Below are 25,677 nucleotides of genomic sequence, written 5' to 3' on the forward strand. Positions count from 1 at the left end.
CACAGCAAGAGAAAACACCAAAAGGTCTAAGAGACAACATACAATGTGGGAAAAAAATTTTAGCAGCTGAACCTCAGACAAAGGACTGCTATCTAGAATATATAAAGAACTGAAAAAAAAAGACCCCCCAAATTCAAAGACCCAGTTCAAAAATGGGCATCTGAAATGAACAGACATTTCTCAGACAAAGAAGTAAAAGCAGTGAATAAATACATGAAAAAATGTTCAACATCACTGGTCATTCGAGAGATGCAGATGAAAACAACACTGAGATGCCACCTCACCCCAGAAAGAATGGCTGCTATCATGAAATCAACCAATAACAAATGCTGGTGTGGGTGTGGGGAGAAAGGAACACTTCTTCATTGTTGCTGGGAGTGCAGACGGGTGCAACCACTGTGGAAATCTGTATGGAGATAACTCAAAGAACTAGGACTGGAAGTCCCATTTGACCCAGCTTTTCCCTTGCTGGGTATCTTCCCCAAAGAATTAAAAGAATCATACCACAGCGATATATGTGCACCCATGTTTATAGCAACACAGTTTGTAATAGCTAAAGCTTGGAAGCAGCCCAAATGCCCATCAACTGGAAACTGATTAAAGAAGATGTGTTTTTTTAATAAAATGGAATACTACTCAGCCATAAAGAAAGAGAAACTAGAGACATTTATAGCTAAATGGGTGCATATTGAGGCCATCCTTTTAAGTGAAATAAATAGGACACACGTGTAAATACCGAATACTTTCTCTAGTGTGAGAAACTGAAAGTGTAAATAAGGACTAAAATGATTAAAATGAATAATTGATAATTTGAAATAGGAAGAAAAGATCCAAAGAGGTAGGGGTGGTGGGAGGGAAAGGGGAAAGGAAAGAAGGGAAAGGAAAAACTATGAGAAAAGAAAATAATGGAAACAAAGTCTTTGTAAATAGGGAAGGGTGGAGGGGGTGAAGGGGGCACAGGTAATGGGGAAAAAAATAACCAAGATGCATCATGTACAGGTACAAGCACCCAATGATAAATGTAAATGTATTGTATACCTAAAATGTACCGATAAAAGAATTTAAGGAGGGCCGGGGATTTAGCTCAGTGGTTTCGCCGCCTGCTGTGCAAGTGCACGGACCCGAGTTCGATCCCCAGTACCAAAAAAAAAGAATTGAAGGGAAAAAAACCCCAAATACTGTAGATTCCATGTTCTTTGTTCTCTCCACCTCCCAAATTCTTGCATCCAGCACTCTCGTTTGTGTCTGGGAATATGACTGCTCCAGGAACCTCATAGAACACAGAATCATGCGGTATTTGTTCTTTCTGACTAGCTTATTTCAGTGTGTGTACTATCTTTTCAGAAATTGTTTTTAAATTTTTTAATTAAATATTTAAATTCTGATTCATTTGGTTGATGTTTATATCTCAAGAATCAGCCGTCTTTCTAATTCCTTTTCAAAATATGTTTTCAAATGTTGATTGAATCACCAAGCAATGTTTTCATTTTGGCCAAAAAAAATAAAAGATTTGATTGGTTGAAAACTCTTGAACATTACGTGTGACTGGGGGAATTTCAGTGCATTCTTGGTGTGGGGCCAAAGCACTGTTTTGAGGATGGTCCTTTAGGTGTCTCCCAAAGTATGAATAATTGAGAGCAAAATGAAAGATAGATGATAGGAAACAAGGAGGTAGACCTTTTGTAGCTAGGGAGTGGATCTAAGGAAGGAGGGATCAGGGAGAGAGGGAAGGGAAGGAAAAGGATTAAGATGCAATATGTGTATGTACCGACTTCCTGCAACAAATGGATTCATTATGTGTCACAAACGTGAGCTAGTAAAGAAAAGATTTAGAGGTAAAAAAAAAAAGGAGAATGGCTCTGTTTTAAATTATGGTTAAAATAAATCAGAAATTATTAACCAAGAAAGTGAATTTTTGAGGTTAGCCTTACAGAAAGATCCATTGCATTATTTTAAATTTTTCAGAACACCAAAGAAAGGACCAAATAAGAAAGGGACGAAGTAATATTCCAACAGGGAAATTCTGTTCTGTTTTCTAAGGTAAACTTTTCTCCATGGAATCCCCATGCCATCCATGCTAACTAGCACTAAAGGAAAACTGTAGCGCTTTCCCCCGTGGTGGGCTGCCAGGGTTGTATGCATCCCCAGGAGCGGCTTGGAAGAATGAGAGCAGCTGGTTTTCTGAAAGAAGAAAGAAGTGAGATCAACAGAGCTGTTAATATTAATTGCTGAGACCAAGACTCCAGATGCAGCTCCAGCTGGGGAAATTATACTCCTGGCTGCTATCCCTTGGTTCTGTTGTCAGTAATAACAAGTAGGAAGCCCCACCTCTCCAAATAATAGGTTTATTTTAATATGATTTAATTGACTGCAGGATTTGGAATGTGGAGGAGTAGCATTGTATTTGTGAAGGTTGTATTAATGAAGCATGTGTGGCACACAGACAGATATAGGTCCCGGAAAATGTCATTCCCTAATGATCTACATTCATAGTATGGCTTTCCTGGACCTCTACAATTCTGCTGGCTGGAGGCAGGTGGGGTCCACTGGTCCCAGGCATCTCTATGGACACTGTTTATAAGTACTCCTTCACGTAGCTCTTTTTTTAACCTTAAAAAATTAATTAGTCCATGTTTGCAGTACATAATGATTACATTCATTGTGGGGAGTTGGTACTCCTTTATGTAGTTCTTGTTTCATTTTATGAAAAAATAAAATTTCATAACCAAATAATAAGAGAACAGTAATAGCTATTGCATTATGCATTGTTATCTTCAAAGGACAAGATAAAAACTAAAAAGATTCTTACAAAAAAGAAACATAACACAAAACTTTCTTCATAATGGAAAGCACAAAAGTATAACTTGAAAAGGATTGAACTTTCATTATGGGGTGAGATTGTCCTGTATTTTCACCATATCATCATCTTCAGCAAAATTATATTCAAGTGATGTACAATGGGGCCGTAGCATTCTACGTTTTTCAGCTCATTGAAAAAGTTGACTATTCAGTGTAGTGAAACAGCAGCAGCAGGAAAAAAAAATTCACTTGCTTAAGTCTGGATCTCTTATCTTCTAGCATAGTCCAGATGTTTCTTGGTTTTTCAAGAAGATGGTTCTTTCTGATAGGTGCTATCCAGAAATGCTTACCAACCTATGGACTGTTTTCTGCATTCTGTGGATTTGTCTTTCTCTAGATTCACCATTCTGTGTCTTTTCCCAGACTGTGGGACAGGCCAGGTCTAGCTTTGCTCATGATTTCCTCATTGGTAGTAAGTGTAGATGTTGTGTTATGTGTAGCCAACCCATGGATCACTAAGACCACATTAGTTATCAATTTACCTGCTTAACACCCAATATCATCCAAGGTTTGATAGGAGAGATCAATGCTTTTATTTTTCACTGGTTCATGAATACTTGTTGTGGTACAAGACCTATTTGAAGATGTAAGCAAAGGCCAAGTAATATAGGTAAAGAGTTTGGATTTTATTTCAAGTGGAATGGGAGGGAATTGAAGTACTTTAGACAGAGGAATGGTGATCTGACGTGTAGGACAATTCATCTGGTCCCTGCGTTTCCAGGCATACAGACAAATTGAAAAGCCGCTGAAGAGTGTGTGAAAGATTACTGATTTGACTAGAGCTATAGTGGTGAAGGGGGAAAGAATAGGCAATAACAATTTCATAGAGACGAAGAGCAGAGAGGTTTCTCTTTCATCCAAGAAGCATTTCTGGAGTTCCCATGTGCCGAATCCTGTATTCGATGCCAGAGATTCAACAGTAAAACAAAGCAGCATGTCTCTGTACTCATGCAGCTCACATGACAGAGGGAACAGTCAGACCGTCAGTAACACACGCACACGCACGCACGCACCATGCCCATGCACGCACCCACGCACGCACACAAGCTCTGCTTCCTAGCTCTGAGTCTTACTGATGGGTTTGAGTAGCTGGAATGGTTTTTGTCATAAAAAGTCTGACTCTTCTTCTCTAATTGAAAAACTTTCCAAATAATCTCTAATTGAAATGATTTCCAAATAACGGCTGTGTTACAGAAATATATCACAAGTTCTAGAAAATGACGTAGGAATTTTGTTTTCACATGTTTAAGAGTAATATGAGTATGGTAAAAATAAAATAAAATTCAAGCATTATAAAAGGTGGAAAGCTAAGTTCCTCCCACTTCTGGTTTAGACTCCTCGGCTTCCCTTCGCAGTGTTACTAGATGTCCTAATGTAGCCGCTCTCAAACTTGGCTGCACCATAGAACCATATGTGGCGCTTTCTGGAGTTTTTGTGGATTGTTGTGCTACTGGGGATTGAACCCAGGGCCTTCACACTGAGCTACGACCCCAGGTGTTTTTTTGAGACAGGGTTTCCATAAGTCGCCAAGTTGCTCAGGCTGCGCTAGAACTTGTGATCCTGCTGCCTCAGCCTCTGAGTACTGGGATCACAGGCCGCCGCCACCACATCTGGGTACCTATGGGGCTTCGGAAGACACTGGCTTGGTCCTATCTCCAGACGTCCCAATTAAATTGGGCTACAATAAAGGAGATTTTTAATACCTTCCACGGGTTTTACTAGTATACAGCCATCTAAATGTTTTAGAGATAGCTTGTTTACTAGTTATGTATCACAAAGATGAACTAATAAAACATAGAACAAATAGTAGAGCCAAACCACCAGAAATATCAAAAATACTTTCTCGAAAAAAATTAAGATGTAAAACACATAGATCATGAATAATATCTGCAGCTTTTAAATCTATCTTAATTTTTTCTAATTAAGCACACAGTTGTTTTTATGGTTTGCAAAATAGATCTTCACTAATCTTTTTGTATTTATAATATTTAAAATACTTCTGCTGGTATGAAATATTTTTAACATTTAGAAATCAATTATAATTATAAAATTAAAAACCAGAAGAAAATTTAGAGTGTACTGTACTATTTGTGGAAAATATTTCACATCTATTTCTGTTTCCATGTCTAATTAAAATGTACTTGATTTTAAAAACACCAAAATATGTCATCCCAATGGATTTTTATTCCGAGTATATGGAAATACTATTTAATGATACAATATAAAGAAAAATCTATTCTATGTTTAACATTTCAGAATCACTGAAATGGCACATAGAACATGACAGTGTTGATGAATTGCGATTTGATTTACCTAGGAGACTGTATAGTCAGGGTAAGGCCTAATAAAGTGTAAAAGGTAAATAATTTAATTTCAGGTAATTAGTACTTTCACAGATATTTGTAATTTCTTTGAATGTGCTGTTTTATTTTTAGATTACAAAGTACATTTTTTATTAATTAATTTTATCTTAATTACAAGGAAAAACCATCACCAAAACATAAATTTAAGCTAAAAAGTACATAAATTGAATCTGAGAAGTGTTTTATGAATAGCCTACAAAATAATTTCATTCTCTCTTAAAAGCAAGAGATTAATAAAAGAATGGTATAACTGATATTTTTATAAAAAAGCAAATGTGCAAGGCAGGATATTTCTAACAAAGTAACTGTGTTCCTTCCTGATCTACTTCTAGAAGATAGCTCTGGACTTAAATTGCAGAATAAAATAAAATACGGCTGGATACATAACTCAGTGTGAAGGCCTTGGGCTCTGTGCCCTGTACCACCACCATCACCACCAAAAAAAAGGGGAGATTTCTTTTTTCTGTGACTATCTCTTACCATTTATTTCTTCCTTTCTTTTCTTTTGTCTATTTTCTACTGAGTTGTTGGTTGGGTTTTTTTCTTATTGATTTACAAGACTTACTACTTATGAAAGACATCAAACTTGTCATCAGTAAACATATTTTCAGTTTTATTTCTGATTTTTAATTTCATATGCTAAAGCATACAACTTCTATGTCTTGAAGTTTTTCAAATATCAATTGCTAGGAGACCTAGATATTGTAAACTACTGAGGGCCAGAAAATGTCTTATATATTTCCATACTCTCGGGGCCTGGCATGTGGAAGATTGAATATAAATGTAAGAACGATGAAGAATCATTAAGCCTTATATTTATTCTTTCAGAAGTTAAAGAGCGAATGGTATTAACCATAGTTTAATTGCCTTTGTAATTAAATGCACCAGCTTATAACTGAAGTGCTGAGTTCCAAAAGGTATATCCAGCTGAGTTATTGCAAAAGCCTGCCTCTTGCTCCCTAGCTCCAACTCCTTAAAAACACAAAAATCTTTCTCGCCTTCATGCTGCTGCATCTACCTTAGACTGTTGTTTCCTTACTTCTTGGTATGACTGTTTCTGTCACCTTCAAAACCCAGCCTAAATATCCTTTCCTTTTCAAAGTCTCTTCTGCCTTCCATCTAAGTTTCTTTTTCTATTGTCTCTCCCAGCACCCTGTGCTATTCCTTTATAGAAATTCCCCAAACTGCCATATAATGATGTTTTGTGTTATTGCCTCTATAATAAGAGTCTCTCTCACCAGGCAAGAAACCTGAATTATGACTTCTTCCTACGCATTCGCTGGGGGTGGGGACACAAAAGGGAAGAAAGCAGTACCCCTGTCTTCATTGTGAGTGTTACATTACAGTGGCTCTGTATTGTTGGGAAGGCGAGATTATAATAACACATAGCTGTACATGATGTCAAATGATTGTCATTTAAATGAAGAAGAAGACCCAAGAGGTGTAGTTTTGGTTCAGAATGCCTAAGTCTGATGTGTCTTAACAGAAGGACTATATAATATACACATGTTCGACTGAGCTGTGAGACAGTTGTCACCAGTATGAGAGATGACAGACAGCACTCCACATAGCTACCCAGTCACTTCTCATCCTTACCAAATTCTCAGGCCATTTTCTTTTTTTTTAGGTACTGGGGGTCAAACTTGGGACCTTGCACTTCTCAGGCCATTTTCTCCTTGGTTGATGAAAATCTTACCACCATTTAAGTTCATTACACTTTAAATCTTAAAACACAGCAAATATTTCTATGTACAGAATATTTGTTAAAAAAAAAAAAAAAGATTTCTAGTTTGTGAGAAAGAAAATATTGCCTGAATTCCTTTTGGGCAACTATGTGCAGTGTTTTAATAGCATTCTTACCGTGTCTGAATTTTCTACAATTAATATTATATACCAAAGGCACATTTCCAGATGAATAATCTAAAATGTCCAGTCTTCTTATGTACATAAATGTGTATAAACCAGATTATCTCTTGTTTTCAAATCACTTCCAGAAGGTGGGGTGGGTCACTCAAGGGATAGATAATATGTTATGTCACTGGAGTACTTTGTAGTACTTTATTGCTAAATGCTCCACACCATGGTATTTTTCCAACCAAATCCCTGATCGTGTAGCCTATTTTTATATTAAATTTCTCTGAACCAAAGTCATCTCCTTCTGGAAGGTCAGATTCTTTTGGTATATTAATAATGTACCATCAAATTACTTAGTCATTTGGCCTGATTAAGTACTTCATGCAGTACTAACAAATTATTTAAGTTGCTCATATGAAAAAAAAATCCAGTGTTTTGGCCTGAAAATTAAGTGATCACATTATGCATGTTTAACAGGGAAATAAAGTATTTTAGTATGTTAACTTTTTATTTCTAAGTAGTTTTCTTTCAATTTTTCTTACCTAACAAAATTCCTGCATCAACCTTTACTTTGCTACTTTGATCGTTTTTTCTTTTTTCTTTATGTGACTAGAGAGTCTTTCAGGAGACCTCATCTTCAGCTACTTTCATCACATGCAAAATATTATCCAAGTGAAATTGATTAAGTAGAGAAAATAAATATGTACAAACCGTCTTGCAACATGAAAAATATCTTCGTAGACATTTCCATTGCAATATGAGGAGCTTTTTACTTTTTTCACAAACATACTAACAGTACAAAAAATTTAAATTGACCCTGAGCATTTTTTAGGAAAAGGAATCTAACCCTGTCTCTTCAGTATTTTTGTTGTAATTCTAGGATATTTACATACATGAATTTCTGTATATATTTGCATAGGAATGTTTTAGAGTTCTGGTTTATTTCTTTGTTGGTTTGTTTTACCAAATACAAGCATCACACACAATTGCCTATACATTAAGCTCTTTAGTCTTTGCAATTAGTTTTAAGTTTGTCTAATAGTCTACTATGGATGATATTTTAAGAATTTTCTTAAGCTAGATCCCAGAAGTGAAATTATTTATTTAGATACCTATCTAGAGACAGAAAGAAAACTCTTCTCAAAAGGTTAGTCACAAACTATCAATAAGGTATGAAAGTATCAATTTCTATATATCCTCCCAATATTTTGAATTGGTACTTTGCAAAGAGTACCAACTTTCAGAGGAAAATGGTACTGTGTGTTTAATTTTATGAAACTGCACACTTTAACTGCCTGTGACTAGTTGAATTTTTTTGGTGAATTTTTTATTCAGAGCACATATATATATAATATATATATGCACATACATACACACACACACACGCACGCACACACACACATATATATATATACATTATCAATGGTTTTCTCACAAATTAGCCACATTCCTTTTGTAGGGGTAGTGTCCCGGAGGATACAAATGATAGCTGGCTGTTAATATCTGTGGTTGACTATTCATTGCTACCTGGAAGAACTCACCTTGGAAGATGAGAGCTAAGGTTCTTTGGCTTGCTTTGCAACTCAGAAAAAGTCCTAACACTTGGCTTGTGGTCTTTATTTGGTAGTAAAGAACCCAATTAGATGCTGCAAGATTTTATATTTGTCCAATGAGTTATATTCCTTTAAAATATTAATTAGACTGGGGATGTAGCTCAGCATAAGGGGCTTGGAATATAGCTCAGCGGTACAGGATGTGTTCAGCATGTACAAGGCCCTGGGCTCCCCAGCACTATTAAATAATATAAATAAATTTCATTTATATAGTGAAGTTGTTTATAACATAAAGTTACACACATTTATGTGTGTATATATATCAAAATTAAAGAAATATCTTCCTGCTATCCTGGCTTATTAGAAGTTACATGTGTAGTCACATTTTCTACTCCATTCCTATAAGGACTGGCAGGGGTAGTACATACAAAGTGACAGTAAACATTCATTCATGTTGTATGAATGATATATTTTCAGCCATCTGCAAGAAAATTTCCAAGAGCACTCTTTCTAATAGCCTCCGTTTACTATACTCATTTTACAGGGAGGAGAGCAGCCTGGGAAATGTTTACATGACTCACCTTTAGCTGGGCGGTGAGTCATTGCCAATTTTAGAATTGGAACTTTGAGTTCGTAGAGTGGAGAGGTGAAATTGGTGGGAAAAGAGAGTTCAAAAATAAGACTTAATTCTATTTTCAAAATACAAAGTCTCAGATTCTTTTGAAGAAAGATGCTCTATAATTTTACAGGACAGAGTGACTTCTTGTGAAATAATTAAGAGCGCTTTGCTTGTTGTGGAACGTTGTTATTTAATCAACTGACTTGTAGTTGGCATTCGCACTAAGTTAATGAACTTGGCATTTATTGAGGTTTGTGATAAAACCCTAGGAATGGCTTCAGGCAGAAATCTTGGTTTTATTCTTTTACTCATGATAAATATGTATTGCCCATTCGCCATGGACACTCAGATTTCTGTTAGTAGTATTTTAATAATAAAGAGATAGGAGTGTGTCCAGGAATGTTTAGAAATGTTTGGGAGTCCTAGGGCGGACCCTATAGAGAACTTCAAGATACAAGACATGAGGGAGAATAGTTTCTCTCTCTTCCTCCGTCTTTTCCTCTCTCCCTCCATCAGTCCTTGTTTATTCATTCAACAGGTGTTTACAGTATGCGTATTCTATGTGTGGCACTATTCTAGGCACTCGGCAATATAAAAGAATGGGGCAAAACTGTATCAGACCTTGTAAAGGTGACAGTGGAGGAAGGCAATAAATAATAAATATCCCAAGTTAATTTTATGTTAGAAGGTAAAGAACTATTTCTATAACAGGCTCAGTGAAATCGGGACTATTCGAGGGCCGTCAGGGTTGCAATTTTAAATAAGGACATTGCAGAAAGCCTCGTTGAAAGGAATTAAAAGAGGTGTGCAGAAGCCTAGGGGAGGAGAGTTTGCAGGACTGTGATGAACATCAAGGTCACCGGTGAGGTAGGGGCAGAAAAGAGCGGGGTGTGGGTGTGGGAAGCAGAGGAGAGAAGAAGGGCAGAGTTTGGGGGAAGACGGGATACCAACAAAGGAAGAGTGGCCAGAGGGGGAGGCGAAATTGTGGAGCTCCAAGAGTGGTTTTGTTGGAAGTCAAGCTGAGGAAAGGAGTAGAGAGAGTAGAGAGAGTAGACAGGAGGGGACCAAGTATGCTCAACTATGCTCAGGGCTGCTTAGGGCCTGAAAAGGATGAGCCCTGGCAGCTGATCACTGGGCTCAGCCTTACAGCTATTACAGTTGTCACCCAGGACCTTGATAAGCCAGTGTTGGGGTGGGGTGAGCAGGGCTAAGGGAGAAGTGGGAAAGCAGAATTGCAGTAAGCATAGGAACATTTTCCAAGCACTTTCTTTGTGTGCAAAAGAGAATAAAGAAATAGGTAAGAGCTGACCGAGGAAACGGAGTGAAAGGAAGGTTTTCTTAGACAGGGTCTTGCTACATAAGTGTAGGCTGGCTTCCAATACACAATCCTCCAGCCTCAGCCTTCCAATAAGGCTGGGATTACTGGCATATAGCACCCTGGGATCTCCTCAGCTGGGATTACCGGCATACCACACCCTACCTAGAAGATTTTCTTGGAAAGAGAGAATAATAGCTTGTGTCTGCTGATCCGAGTGGTTCCGTGGAAATACTAAATGTAGGGGGGTCCACTCAGAGTTTCTACCAAGAATTTTCCATGCCAGAAAAACTTCCTACGTACAATTTTTTCACTCCCGTTTCATCATTTAATTTTCTTCAACAATATATTGAGACAGTTTGGTGATCTTAGTGCTTCTTGCCTGAGGTCATTTTTTCAGCTTCCTGCCTACCCATTTCTATTCTCATGCTGCAAAGATAAAGCTTTTTATATGAAATCATATTAGCATACAAAATTCTCATCTACTATCATCAGTAAATACATATTAAAGGCTTAGAAAACCTCCCAGTACACATAGACACACACATAAAAATACGTTGTAATGTGATTGTGAAATTATGCCTTAACTCTAGAACCCAAAATAATATTAAAATTGACTACCTAATTTTAATTTTTTAAAAATGGCACTTTTTTGCCCATGTCAAAATTTGCAAATATTAGGCAGATGCTCTTATAGGGAATATAAACATCCATTACGCCATCACTGTAATGAATACTTGGTGATAACAGTGCTTTGATATGTTATTCTTAAAAATATGTGCGGTGTCTCAGCTCTGTGCTTTACCCCTATGATTTGGTACTTCTTAGTAACTTCAGCTTCATTGTTGAACACCAGCAATGGTTCTGAAGTGAAAGGTTCCTCAGAAAACCTTGAATTCCAGCCAGCCTCAGGCAGGGTTGGTGGCTTTGGAATCTTGCTACCAGCTCGCCAAAGAGATGTTCATTTCCAGCGAAGAGAGGAACCTTCAGATAGCTAGTTTCCTGACGGCCCTTGTTTTTCTAATCTACTTCTCCACTTCCCATTGTACCTAAGTAATAAAAAGAATGTGTCACCATTTTGAGGTACTCTGAGGAAAATTTCAGGGTAGCAGCCAAGTCTACAAAATAATTATTCATGTCTCATTGGCCTTTCGTTGTACCTTCCTTGTGCCTTTTGAAAAGATAAAATTTGAAAAATGATGAAAGGGCATGGGGAAGAGAAAGGGAGGGAGGGAACACGCTCATGTACATGTGCACTAAGCTTAAATACGACTTGATGATTTGAAAATCGTCATGATGCCTTATGACCATTAGAAACAGATAGATAGATAGATAGATATAGATAGATAGATAGGTGATAGATAGATAACTGGCAGACAGAAACGTCAGTTGCATGTAGAGATTGATTTATTTTACAAAGCGATACAGGGCATGAAACTGATTCAAATTACTGAAAGTTGAACTCAAACTCCATTGCTTGTTAGGAAGGGCCCTGCAATCACGTGACTCAGTTTCTCTAGGCCTCCGTTTTCCCACCAGTTTAAATGGAGACAGAGATTGAATTAGGTCAGTGCTAGCGAACCTTTGAGAGCTTTCAATGATACAAACAGCCCGCTGGGGCAACTCATGCCATAGGTTCACCACCACTCAATTAGGTAATCCTTGCAAATCAGCACAGGGCCTGCATTCATTGCAAATTGACAGTTATGATTATCGCTCATGTATCAAACCTGATCCTGATAAGTGGATTGTCCTAATTAATCACATAATGCAGAACAGTCTCAAGATCATACTCCTTAGCCTCTAAGAGACAGTGTTACATTTAGAAGGAATAAAGTCCAAGAGCTTTGTTTCAGTCTCTGAAGACACGATACTTCCGATAAGGTGGAGTTTACTGACAGGAAAGTAAGTGCCACTCCTGATTAAGAGAATCAAACACGTGTAAGGAATTTTTCTGTGAGATGATAGCACGTAAATGCAGAAGTCAGCTGGGGATTTAGCTCAGTGGCACCACACCTGCCTCGAAAGCTCAAGGTCCTGAGTTCGATCCCCAGTACTGCAAAAAATAAAATAAATAAAAATAAATATAAATGCAGTAGTCTCAGATACATATTCCATGTGTGCCAGTCTATTAGAGTACAGAGAGTATGAATATAAATATTAGAATATATATAGCATATAAAGATGAGATAGATTATTAGGATATATATTGGGGTTTATCTAGAATGTGTATAGAGAAAATATAGTATATATAGAATACATATGGAGGGAGGGAGGAAGGGAAGGAGGGAGAGAGCTGACCCTCTGCACTTTATTAATCATTCTGAGGATTTCTTGTCCTTGGGGCCTTGGCATGTGCTGCTCCCTCCGCCTGGATCTCTTCTCCACATATCACAGGGCAAACTCTTTTCTTTTGACCTCTGGGTTTCAGTCTAGTGTCATCTCGACTGCCATCTCATCACCTTTACTAAAATACCATCCTTCCCACCGTCATTCTGTCAGCCTCTATTATCTCATATAGCAATCATTTTTCCGCCAATTCTTTTTTTAAAAAGACAGCCTGTTTCTCTAGAATAGCAAGTTCAGGACTAGGAAGGGAGCCTCAGGTTTTCTCACCGCCACTTAGCTTACAGTTGTAGGATTTGTAGTTTCAAAGTAGCAAGTACTCAGTAAAAACATGTGGTTTCTAGTTCGGGAGAGTCTTTTAATTACAAAATTTAATTTGTTCATCAGTGCATACTATAGCTACACATGGTTTATAAATTTCCCTGTTCTCTCCTAAAAATTGAATCTAACATTCTGGCTTAAAAATTATCCTACAGGCTGGGGATTTAGCTCAGTGGTTTCGCTGCCTGCCGCACAAGTGCAAGGACCCGAGTTTGATCCCCGGTACAAAAAAAAAAATTATCCTACAGGAATGACCCTGTGAAGATTCATTACTTTCATCTCTGCTACTGCGTATTTTGACATTTAGCCAAATGATATCCAATCACATTGCAGACATTCATTATTGTATTAATTTGAATAGTAATTACACGACATTTGCAGACTAAAGTACACAATATTTGGAAAGACATGCTACATCTCAACACCTTGTATCACTTTTTAATTTCTAGAGGTCAGATCTCTCATTATCTGTGAATACTTTATGATCTTGTTTACAAAGAAAATAATTTAAGCAGGGAATTGCAGTTAAGATTTCTGGAGCTCTTTAGATTGCTTCCCAGAACAAATGTTAATTCTTTTAAATTGTGAAAAAACCACAATGACAATACGAAATAAAATGAATTACCACTCCCCCAGCAGATGATACAAAGGGAAAGGGTAGAACCCTTTCCCCTGGTCTTCATCCATTTTGCTCTATTCTAAAAAAATGTGGGCCTCACCAGTGTGGTAGTGGAATGTCATGCCAGGTCCAGGGGAAAGTGTTGGAGTCATATTTGCCATTGGTTCCCATAGTCCTGTGCATGAAGAGGTGGTTTGGAGTCTTGAAGTTGAAGGAACACAGTTTTGTGGTAATCAGTGTCCTTGGGATACTATTTGCGATCTGTTGGGTTCAAGAGCATTGCTTTAGATTTCATGTCAAGATTTCCTGCCAAAATAGATGACTGACACAATTTTGTACCCAAGACACCACTCTTATGTAGGCTTAGAGCTCATATCCTTTTGGCTTTAAAATACAAGAACTCCCAAGAAAACTGGTGCTGGCAATCTATATGACTGTAAAACGGTAGAGTACATCAAAAAAACAAACTTGACAAATACAAAAAAAAAAAAAAAATGTTAAAGGAGAAGGGTAATGCTTTCTTGTGCAAATATTTGACTTAAAAGTAGAAAAGGAAATTGAAGAGTAGATAAAAGCAGAAGTTAATCGGATTAAACTCAGTTTTCTTACAAGCAAAGAACACATATTTAGGGTGAGAGTTCTGAGGATAAAGTTTAAGATTGTGGGATGAACTCCTCCTGACAGACACTGGACTCGGGTTGATTTTGGAACTGTACAATTAGCAATGTGAATGCTTAGATGTAGATAAGGAAGTATGGATAGCCAAAAGTATGAGGTAGTTGCAAGGACAAATCCTGCAGAAGACCAACTAACTCATTTGTGGAAATGAATAGATCAGGGGCACATCTTGTAATGAACCTGCTCAGGATCCATGGAGATGACTGCCAGCTGTTCCCCACCGAAGACTACTTGAAGCAGCGTGACCCAGAAAGTCCATATGGTACAAAGGCAAAAGCTTAATTAGATATATCACTTCTAACTGCAAAAACCCACACTCCCAGGAGGGAAGAGATTAATTGTGTGTGTTACAAGGTTGACTTTCAAAAATGCAACAACTCTGGAGATGAAAATGTTCTACTATTTAATAGGACTATCTTTGTATAGGAGAATTGAAAATGATGGCTATTTGTGTCTCTCTTCGACAATGGGTACAGATAACTTCTATAATGAAAAATATTTTGTGAGTACAGTATGTACTATTTCAGATACAAGGAATGAAAATAATGTGGCTCCTTCAATAAGCTACTCTAAAGATCAATTCATAGTCACATCTCATTATAAAATTGTCACTTATAGATATTCGAAAGATCATTCCCAAATTTGGTAAAGAGATAATTTTTTAAAATACTGTTTAATGATTTAAACCTGGAAACCAGTTTCAAAAATGATTATAAAAGGTAAAGGTTACAACTGATTTTTTAAAAATCTTATTTTGATTAAAAGGGAATGGGATTGCAGAAAATTGTGAGTAATGCACTTTTTTCATTATTCACTTCCTGGTATTATGGGGTTCTTAAATGACACAAACGGTGTCTTCACTGAAGTATGACTTGAACTTCTAACAGGGGTGATTGGGTTTTAAATGCCAGAATCAGTGAGGGTGGGGACTGAGGTCTTCTATGGAGTGTAATTGTGCTTCTTGGTCATTTTCCATTATGCTACTGTTACTCTAAGAAGTTCTCTAGGAAGATTAGGAATCTCCTAACCACGTGTGGCTGTGTTGAAAGACTCATCTGTCACTTTTAAATTTTACTTGAACAAGAAATTGCAATCGATCTGTATCCCCCAGAAACTTTACATCCACATCATGACAAAATAAGTAATGTATTTAGTAATGTTGTCATGATATTAAATCGAGGTACAATCTGGAAGTCTTATTCTGCAGGCCGTACTTTGTGTACTTTCTAGCATTTAGGTCATGAAGCTTGGTATTAGCCCCAAATCCAAAGGAGGGAAGAAGAAAGTGGGGGTTCTTGTTAACACCTTTCTTTTGTTTGCATGAGGCTTTACCAAACAATAACCCACCATCATCAAGGTGCGCTTTGTTTTCTAACTTATATCCAAGAAACCCGGAAGTGTGCGTTTCTTCAAGACTATATTTTAAAATTGGACTTCCGTCCCTACAGGAAGTTAGTAAGTTTACTATCTTTCTTTCTCAAGCCCCAGTCACCTTATCTACAAGAAAGCTTTGGATTCAATTACAGTATTGTCTGGATCTTGACACAAGCTAATTAATCAACCAAGCTTTGGAATTTCTTCCCAAGTATTGTTGTAACAATTCACACAGTTATTTATTCTGGTAGCTCATTTCAAATGGTGGTTTCTCAGTTGGAGATGCAGTTCGGAGTCATTTGGGGCTCCGTTAAACTCTCTGCTTTAAAGAATTGTGATTTCTGGTACCAAAATAAGGGGGGGGGGGTGGGCCAGAGATTTAGCTCAGTGGTTTTGCCGCCTGCTGCGCAAGCGCAAGGACCCGAGTTCGATCCCCGGTACCCACCCCCCCAAAAGAAAGAATTGTGATTACTTTCGTGTCCTGATTAAATGTCCAGATCTCCCTTTAGCCTCTGGTGTGAGGAAAGCCCTAGCAATACACAGCCGTATTATAACATGCTGGCTGGGCGCTATTTGATTTTTGCTGTCCGATAGTGTCTATAATGTTTATTATCTGCGAATTGCGTTCACAGCATGGGCTATGCTTTCTGTACCAGGTAAGGGCAAGGGATTATTCAATGAAGGGATTACATGCTTTGTCTTCCAGAGAGCTCATCTGAAACAGAAACCCAACAAACCTGCCAGGTGTGGTCAGGATAGGAGCGAAGAGACCTTTCCAGCTGTTTACGCTTTGGATGTAAATTGGCCTTTGGCGAAGACTAACAGAGTGATGTGAGGCATTTGCGTAAAAAGGCTACCTATGGAGCATGCCCAGTGCGGGACTCGGCGCTCTCCCCTCCCCCTCCGAGCTCCAAAGAGCAGGCTTGAACTTTGCACTTGCAAATGTTACTGCAGACGGTTTTTTGCACTAGGATTGTTTTTTTCTTCTTTAAGGTCCTCTTACAACTAATTTCCTTGGACGGTTCAAGAGCAGGGAAGAGAACATTTAGGGCAATAAGAAGCATTAAGTTTAAAAGGAGTTGCTGCTGCCTGCCGCCTTTGAACGCACTTGAAGTGTTATTTTGGAAGCTTCAGAAAGCACTGGAGCGCGCGCTCTCACCCTTGAAGTGGGAGAATCCGAAGCTCCTCGGATGGGAGCCCGCTGGGGCGAGGAGTGAGAGCCTGGGAGGCCGAAAGGGACGCAGGAGAGGGGCTCGCCTGGAGTATGGCGAGCACAGGAGCCGGGATTTTCCAGGGCTCGGCGCGCACTGAGACTCGGAGCCCGGGGCTGCAGCTGCTGCGAAGGAGCAAGGCGCTGTCTGGCTCATGAAGGCCACCTGGTTCCGGCTGCTGAAAAGCGCCAAGGGAGGGAGGCTGAAGCATTCCGAGATCTGTGTGAGCGCCGGGCTGGCGAGGGGCGACGCTGTGTGCTTTGCTTTTCTGTTGTTGCACAGGCAGGGAGGGCTTGTTGATTTGGTTGATATTTGCACGGCTGCGGGAGAGGCAGGTAGGAAGATTCCTAACATTTTTTTTCCTTGAGCTCCTTGTCTTGCGTGGCGATTTCTGAGCTATCCCGGGCAGGTGTTCTCAGTAGACAGCTCTTATTGAATATCTGCTGGAAGGTATTTGGAACGGTTTCTCTGGAGGAGGGAGGGAAGGTACCAGCTGCCAGCGTCCGTTTTGTCGGAGAAGGTGGCAGGTGGAGAAAAAGGTAGGCAAGATTCTCAGGGTTGCAGTGGGAGTCGTCAGGGAAGCAAGATTTTGGAAAGTTCAAGTGAGTAGCTCCTTCCACCGGCTTCTGTGTTTTTTGTTGGGCTCCTGTGTCTTTCGGTTGCAAATACTCGCTGTGGCTTGAAGGTTGCTCTTGAAGCTACCCTTGAACCCCGGCAGTGCTCTGCAGCTCTGCACTGCACCACCAAGCCGGTTTAATTATGAGGAAACTTGGCCTGGCTTCCAGAAAGCTCCGTTGCTGGAGTGTGAAGATTGGGAAGGAATGGTAATTCGGTAGGGACAAGCACCCTAGTCAACGGCTCTGCAGAGCCAGGCGTGATTTTTCTAGGTAGGTTGCTGTGGAACGGATTCTATTCCCCGCTTTTCAGGAATTTATAGCACAATCCAGGAAGCAAACTGCCACTTGAGACTTTTCTCATGCAAACATCATAGATCGGATCTGTTTTAAAAATAGACATGTTTCTCTCCAGGGTTCGGCAGACTCCTACACCAGCCGTCCGTCTGATTCCGATGTGTCCTTGGAGGAAGACCGCGAGGCAGTGCGCAGGGAAGCTGAGCGGCAGGCCCAGGCCCAGCTGGAAAAAGCAAAGGTAAAATTGTTTCTTCTTCGCTGAACCTCTCTCCAAGTTTGCTCTGCTGGGCTGTGTCACGAGTGCACTTGGGCTCCAGGAGGGCGCCCCGGTGTGGGGTTCCCGTGCTACAGTTCAGCCACTGTGTTTTCTCCTTTGCGGAGAAAAAGGAAGAGTGATACGTACAGAATGGTCTCAACTTTTATGCTGTTGTATAATCCATGCAACTTGTTTCTGTGGGTGGGTAGTTTATTTAGACAGACTGCAAAAAAGAATCTCTAAGTATGGAAAGAGGAGAAACTACATCATACATCAGAACATTTTACTTTTTGCCCAGGAAACCCAGCTCCGTTTAAAAAAACAAACTTTCTTCAAGCTAGTCTTTATTTTCTGTCTTGAGCAATCTTTCCCCCACATTTACTCCATAGGTTTTCTTATATTTAAAAATGGACTATGTTATGCTTTTGAAAAATAAAGCAACAAAGCATTTTATTGACTAAAACACTTCCTCCCCTTGGAACATTTTCTTCTTCATCTATTATAGCAAAGTGTGTGTGTGTGTGTGTGTATATGTATAAGTGGAAATCAGATGTGAAATATAAATCAGCTGTGAATTTATCTCAAGCTGCATTTCATTTCACTATGAAATGATGATTTCAATCTCTGAGTTGGTTTCCTTCCCCTGTGCATTTGAATAACAGCTATTTTTACAGCAGAGACTGTTGTGAAGCTTAAGGTGCCTTCGTTTGTGGGATTCTCCATAGCTTCTGAGTAAATATATTTTAACTTGGTTGTTGGTTTTCTTGTGTAAAAGGATTAAGGCTTTGAAAAAGAGTTGTGTGTTGATCTTGCTAGGAAAACTAGGGTAGCGGGTAGCGGGTAGCGTTACAACACTTCCAGAGCTGCCACGTCTCCGAGGTGAGTAAAATCTATGTGGGTTGCTATGGGAATGGTGGCATGGAGGCTCTGGTTTGAATGCATGGCCAACCTTATGGAATATTCATGAGGTCTTGCTCAGCTGCCATAATAGTTGACCGAGTAGCTGCCGGGAGACCGTGACGTCGACAAAGCAGTATTTTCATATATCAAGATAATATTCTCACCTTGGCTGCCATTGACATCGGCTCTAGGTCTGACAGTCTTCACTGTGAGGCAGCTACACACACAGCTGGAGCCAGGAGGGTTTTGTGACTGAAAAACTGAGAAAGCAGTGTGGCCCAGTTGCCATCAGCCAATCTGCTCCGGCAAATTAGCCATGGAAATGCTAGGAAGCGGAACTTAAATAATGTGACATTCAATAACGAACATTTGGTGGCTTGCTACCTGTTGGCACTGTCACTAATATATGTTGCAAATGAAAATCCAAATCCACCGTCCTATATTTTGTACTTGGATGTAAAAAAAAAAAAATCAAGGGGAAAAAAAGTTTCTAATCCAGAAATAAGATTGTTCCATTTGCAGCTAATTTATTTGTGTAATTTTCACAGACCCTCGGATTTATATTCCATCATCATGTGACCCAGTGCAATGTAGGTTTGGTTTTCAGAATCTTTAATTATCTTATTGGGGCATATGTGTCCATGACTGCATGCTACAAATCTTGAATTAAGTGACATAGCTGCAAAGAACTTTTAAATGCTTCAACCTAGCATGAATCAAAATGTTGATCCTAAATCGAACCAGGTTCATGTCACTTGTCACACTGCCTAAAAAGTTTCTAGTTACAAATGATGTGGAGGATGAAAGATAAAGAAGAGAAGTTAAAGGCAAAATAATTGAAATATGGTTAGTGAAAATAATTCTTTGACATCCATTTTTCTTTAAAATTAGTTCAGTATCTTACACCTTTGATGTGTTTGAGTTGCACTAGGGTGACAATTTGAACAGGTTCTGAGAGGAGATAAAAGGACCAGGATTTAAATTAACTTTGTTAAAATCACAGTTTAGTAGGTTTGGTTTATTAATCTCAATAGCCTTCAAGAAAGACGGTAAAAGAATGGTTGTAGGTATCTAGGTGTTCATTAGGTTATTTCGTTATAAAGTTCCCCTTTCCTGTAGATATATCATTTTGCCTTGGTGGAACTTATTTTGAAATGAAGCCTTAATGATTATATTAATTTATTATGTAATTTTAAATAGTCTAAATATTTTGCATGTCTGGTTTGGGAGAATTTAATGTCCTCTACATTTATTTTGTTCATCTCTCACATAGAAAGGTTCTACAGATTGGTGGCTCTACTTGCCTTGTAGATCCCATGTCTTAAGTCTATGTAGAGGCCTAGAAGAAACCTCAGCTGGGCTTTCAGAGCCTGGGCTCTGAAATAAAGATGAACTATATTATTCACGAATTGCCTTAATCAGAACTCTTTGAAATCAGGTAATTGGCAAGCAGTAGGACCAGAGACACTGCCTTTGGAAACTAAGTGACCTATAAAAGGTTATATAACAAGACCCTGCACTGCCTATAAACCCAGGGCTCACCCCAGTTCATTGTGGCTTCCTTTAAACTAGCACACTCCACAATGCACAGATTTCATAGCACTTTTGAGGCCATTAAAGATCAACTGATAGGACCTTGTTTTGTGACTTAGTACTTTGTGATCCCAAGTGTGTTTTGATCGTGCTCAGTTTGGGTACTCCTTGCAAGTCCTGCCCTGTTTCCATGGATGGTCTTTGATAGTGCTTTAAAGATAAGTAATCTAGAGATTTAATTTATTCTCATAATGATCTTCTCTTTAAAAGCAACTTTCCTGAGATATAATTCCCTTATATAAAATAAACCATTCAGTGGTTTTTAGTATATTCAGTTATTATATAATCATGATTATACTCAATTTTAGGACATTTTCATTGCCCCCGAAAGAAATCCCCAAACCACTAGCAACCACTCCCCATTTATCCCAAACCCCTCAACCCTAGAAAACCACTGGTCAACTTTGTCTCTAGATTTATCTATTCTGGACATTGCATGTAAAAGGAGTCCTACAATAGGTACCTTCTGTGATGGCTGTTTTTGTTTATACAATGTCTTTAGTGTTCGTTCATATTATAGCATTTATCAGCAATTTGTTTTATTGTTAGATAATATTCTACTGTGTAGCTAGGTATGTAATCCTAGCACTCGAGAGGCTGAGGCAGGAGGATCAGTGCGAGTTCAAGGCCAGCCTGGGCTACATAGTGAATTCAAAGCCAGTCTGAGCTCCATAGTGAGACCCTGTCTCCAAAAAAGCCCAAAAGTTCCACGTGTATGCATTCCACGTGTTTTTATACACTTATCAGCTGGTGGACATTTTGATTGTTTCTACTTTCTTAGGTGTTGTGAGTAATGCTGTTATGCGCATTTGTGTACACATTTTTCATGAACATATGTTTTAATTTCTCATGTGTATATACCTAGGAGTGAAATCACTGGGTCATGTGATCATCTTTTTTTAATGGAAAAAATGATTTTTTTTTTTTTTTACCATCTTCTTAAAAGTGATGCTTCCTTCCCTAATTGCAGAGAATGTGAGTTTGGAAATCTGGATATGATAGAGACTGAAGCAGAGCTATAACAGGCTCAGTGTGATATGCTTAGCAAGGGGATTAACATTGAATGTTGAGCTCATTGTTCTCATGGCTGAAGGTCTACAGTATGAAAGAGACTGTACCAGGTACAGTTGGTACAAGAGGAAATGCAAAGCCAGGCCCTTAGAGGAGAAATGGACAGATCTTTTGCCAACTGGAACCTTCTGAGGTTTGTTTAGGAGAAAATCCATGATGATAAAAGGTACAGCAGAAGCATCTTGAGGCAGTTGAGGTGTTTGTGAACATCTAAAGGAAAAGACTGTATATCCTGCTGGCTGGAGCAGAAAAGCCTTCATGGAGGAGGTAGTGCTTTAAAACTCAACCTTACAGGATGGACAGATGGAGGCCAGGTCCTCGAGTAGAAAGTGAGTGGAACAGAAGGAAAAGCCACTCAGGCCCTAGGGGATTTGATGTGTGTCAAGGCCAAGATAAGTAAAGACAAGACAACAACATGTAGAACGTTCCAGAAAATGGTTGATTTTTTGAGACATTGCTAGAAATGTCTTTATTCTAGCCTGACATTTGATCGCTAGTTTGGCTGGGTATAATTTTCGAGAACAAAAACACATTTTCTTTGAGACTTGTAACGACATTTTTTGTATGATTCTCTACTATCTGGTGAAGTGTTCTTCCTTAGGTATTTTGGCACGTATACCTTGGTGCGGATCTTTTTTGTTAATTGTCCTTGGCTCCTCAAACATTCATTGTGAAAGGGTGATCATTTCAATTGTAGGAATTCTTTTTGGGTTTCTTTTTGATAATTTCTTCCCCTGTGTTTTTCTCTTGTTTTGGTTCTGTAGTCTGTCAGATGTTTGATTACAGAGTTCTTCTGTAATCATTTTTCTTTTTTTTTAGTTTTTCAACTGATCTTCTAACTCACCTACTGAAAATTTGTATTTTTGTCAAAATGCCTAGTTTCCAAAAGCCAGAAAACTGGTTCAATGAAGTTAGCTAAATGCTTGCTAATTTTCACCAGTATGGAGTCGTTCATCATTCAGAGATGCGTTACTTTAGATTGCATTTTCCTACTCATAAGAAAAAGTGTATGAAAGCCACCTGTACATAAGCTGGGCTTCTGCGTTAATTCCTGACTGGTAAGTTCAGTCACATACACTACTACTGTCCTCCTTCCACTTGCTGCCCGTGTTAGCTGGCAATAATAGTGATGACAGCAGTAGCAAGAACACAGAATGCCTGATTACTGCCGATTACAATTCAAAAGATATTTGAAAAACCAAAGCTCTGTCTTTATAGCATTTTGAAATACTGTAGTATGGTTACGATTATCCAGTACATACGTCAGTCATCCTTACTTCACTGGCAAAATCCTCACTTGTTCTCTCAGTAAGGAAATGAGAAAAATCCTCCCATTTTTGCTTCACAACAGCCCGATCTGATCTTAGTGGCTTAAAGTTTATTTTATAATTATTTCCTAGGCATCTTTGGCCAACTGCAGGTGGCTTGGGATGGCCTGTTGTCTGGGGGTGGGTGACTGTTCCCTTGGTGTCTCTTCTGTTTCATATCTTGTGTGCCAACATTCTGATTGGGGCTCCTTTGCTGCTGGTCTCTGGGTTACATCATGAGAGAACAATCTTCACTGAGGAGTAATCGGGGCTCTTCTGGTTTTACTAATGCCCCATTGGCCAGAGCAAGTCATGGGGCTAAGGTGGGAGGCAGTAAGGGAGAGAACTGCCAAGGATGTGGATATGGCAGCCACTTCCTGCAGGCAATCTACACCCATCTTTTTCTTCCTTACCTCTTCGGAAGAAGAAATGTGTCCATGCCTTTTAACATAAGCAACTTTGTCATCCCATCCATCCTATGTTTTTCCCTTCTACTACAGCTTTGTCCCCCTGCTCCCAGTTTCTTTCCCCACTCACCCTTTAACGCTTTGAAACTGACTTCTGTCTCTTTCCTGATGGTCAATCACCAAGTCCACTGATCTTTTATTAGGCTTTCCCTGAACTTTTCTGCAAGCCACAGCCTTGTTTTCGTTCTCTAATACATCCATTCTATTTCCCACAGCCTCCTTCTGCTACCACTCTGGTTGCTCCTTTCCAGTTTTTCTGCATCAGCTCTTCCTTCCTTCCACTGAAATACAGAAGTCCATCCAACGAAATCGGCCGGGCCTTGTGACATCTACTGCCATAGCATGTGTTTTGTTTTCATTGTGAACTTGGCAGAGCCTCTAGGGGTCCCTGGATCTCTCAAAACTGCTGCAGAAGTGATGGGGGCCCAGCAGGTTGTGGTCTGAGCAGCACATCAGGCATTCAGTCCCCAGCCAGCTGCCCATTCACATGACAGATTGGGAATTCCATGGAAGCTTCTCTTCTAATATGGAATTTCAACTCCCAAGTGAGTTTGGAACCACTACTGCCTTGTTCTTTCTTGTTTCATCCTTTTCAAAACTTCAGCCAACACCGTAAGCCTGCACTTCAGTTGGCTCTCTAGTATTAGTTTCCCCGGACTTCCAATCCAGAATGGAGCTCCCCATCTTTTCCTTCAAACCCTTTCTTTGAGTGTTCTCTTTCTATCAAATTGATCTCCACCCTCCCACCAAGAGCCTGAGTCCAGGAGTCAGTACATTTTTTTGGCTAAAAGATCAGACAGGAAACTTTTTAGGTGTCACAGGTCACATGATCTCTGTCACAACTCAACTCAGTGAAACGTGGATTGGAACTCCGTCTCTGCCATGGACTGGCAGCCTGATCTCTTGGGAAACTACATGGCAGACTCAGTGTCACCATTTGTAAAAGTTAAGTTCTGCTTCTCAGGTTGCCGTGATTACTGAATGAGCTGCTGTATGTCAAATACAGGGTTCTGGAAACTTCTCCCCCTTCCCTTGGCCTGTTGTGATGGACGGTCAGGTTCTAATGGGGAATCTGCATAAGAAGTGATAAAACCAATGCCTTTGTGTGCCTTGGGTTAAGTATAGTTGCCATATGCTTTTTTATGTTGTCACTTATCCTGTTAGCATTTTTACAGCCATACCTTGGTTACTTGACTGCTTTCAGATTCATCAAAGCTGGTGCTCAATTCATTTTGACCCCAAAATCTTGCCTCCATACTCAAGCTAGAAGTTATCTGTGTTGATTATCTCGTGAATACCTACCCTTGCCAGCCAAAACAAGTTTTGGGTACTTGTCATTTTAGGTACTTGTCATGCCTTCCAGAACCAATTAATGACAAGTCTGGAGGTTCTGCTGTAGTTTAGCGGTAAATTATGGAAGGCAGGGTGGTAATGCCCCGTAGCTGCCGAGCTGAGTGGAATGTGGCTGACATTGTCGCACTCATCTGGTCTCAGGGTGGCTCGCCGTGGCCAGTCCCATCCCATCCCATGACTAAGGCATGAGTCCTCTCTTTTGCCTCATGACTTTAAGCCCCTGGACAGGACGCCGTGCACTGTGCTTAGTCACACAGGACAGACCCTTCCCGGTTATCAAGAGTGATTTAATACTCCTGCTCTTCTCATGCTCACTTTTCTGAGTAACGCCTGATTATTTTGGAAACGAACTCCTATTATTGCTCCCTATTTATGTAGGATTTGTGTTGGCATTCCATCTATGAGTTTTAAGTTTCTTATGGTTAAGAGTCACACATTTTCAAAAGAACCTGATATGCTATAATTCAACAGTCTTTCACAGCGCATTTATGGTTTTTATTAATGAAAGTTCAAGAAGGCTGATCCCAGCCCATATTTAAAACTGAACTCTTGTTTGAGAATCCTTTTAAGGGCTGTTAACACAATACAGACTTCTGGCTATTTCAAAACCATAAATGGATTGAAGAAGGATTATTGTAAATTTTGCTGCTCACATCTCAGTCAATCTCTCTCTCGCTCACTCTTTCTCTTTCTCTAAGCTGTAACTG

General features: G+C 39.4%; 1 protein-coding gene across 8 annotated transcripts in view; it reads left to right on the forward strand.

Moving 5' to 3' along the window:
* The window catches only part of Cacnb2 (calcium voltage-gated channel auxiliary subunit beta 2), a 356,213-nt gene that overhangs the window by 230,458 nt on the left and 100,078 nt on the right, over positions 1-25,677 (forward strand). For 5 of the 8 annotated variants that reach the window (XM_004859950.4, XM_087207093.1, XM_087207094.1 and 2 more), the window contains one exon: positions 18,142-18,261. In XM_004859950.4, the coding sequence (XP_004860007.2) occupies positions 18,142-18,261 (120 nt within the window). Of the gene's footprint in view, positions 1-16,498; positions 17,336-17,492; positions 18,000-18,141; positions 18,262-25,677 lie in introns of those variants that run through there. The other 3 variants (XM_087207095.1, XM_004859951.4, XM_087207096.1) reach the window with 3 other exon arrangements.

Source organism: Heterocephalus glaber, unplaced genomic scaffold (genome assembly GCF_053883595.1).
Source record: "Heterocephalus glaber isolate CG9 unplaced genomic scaffold, H.glaber_assembly_v1.0 deba00000768, whole genome shotgun sequence".
NCBI classification, from domain to species: domain Eukaryota; kingdom Metazoa; phylum Chordata; class Mammalia; order Rodentia; family Bathyergidae; genus Heterocephalus; species Heterocephalus glaber.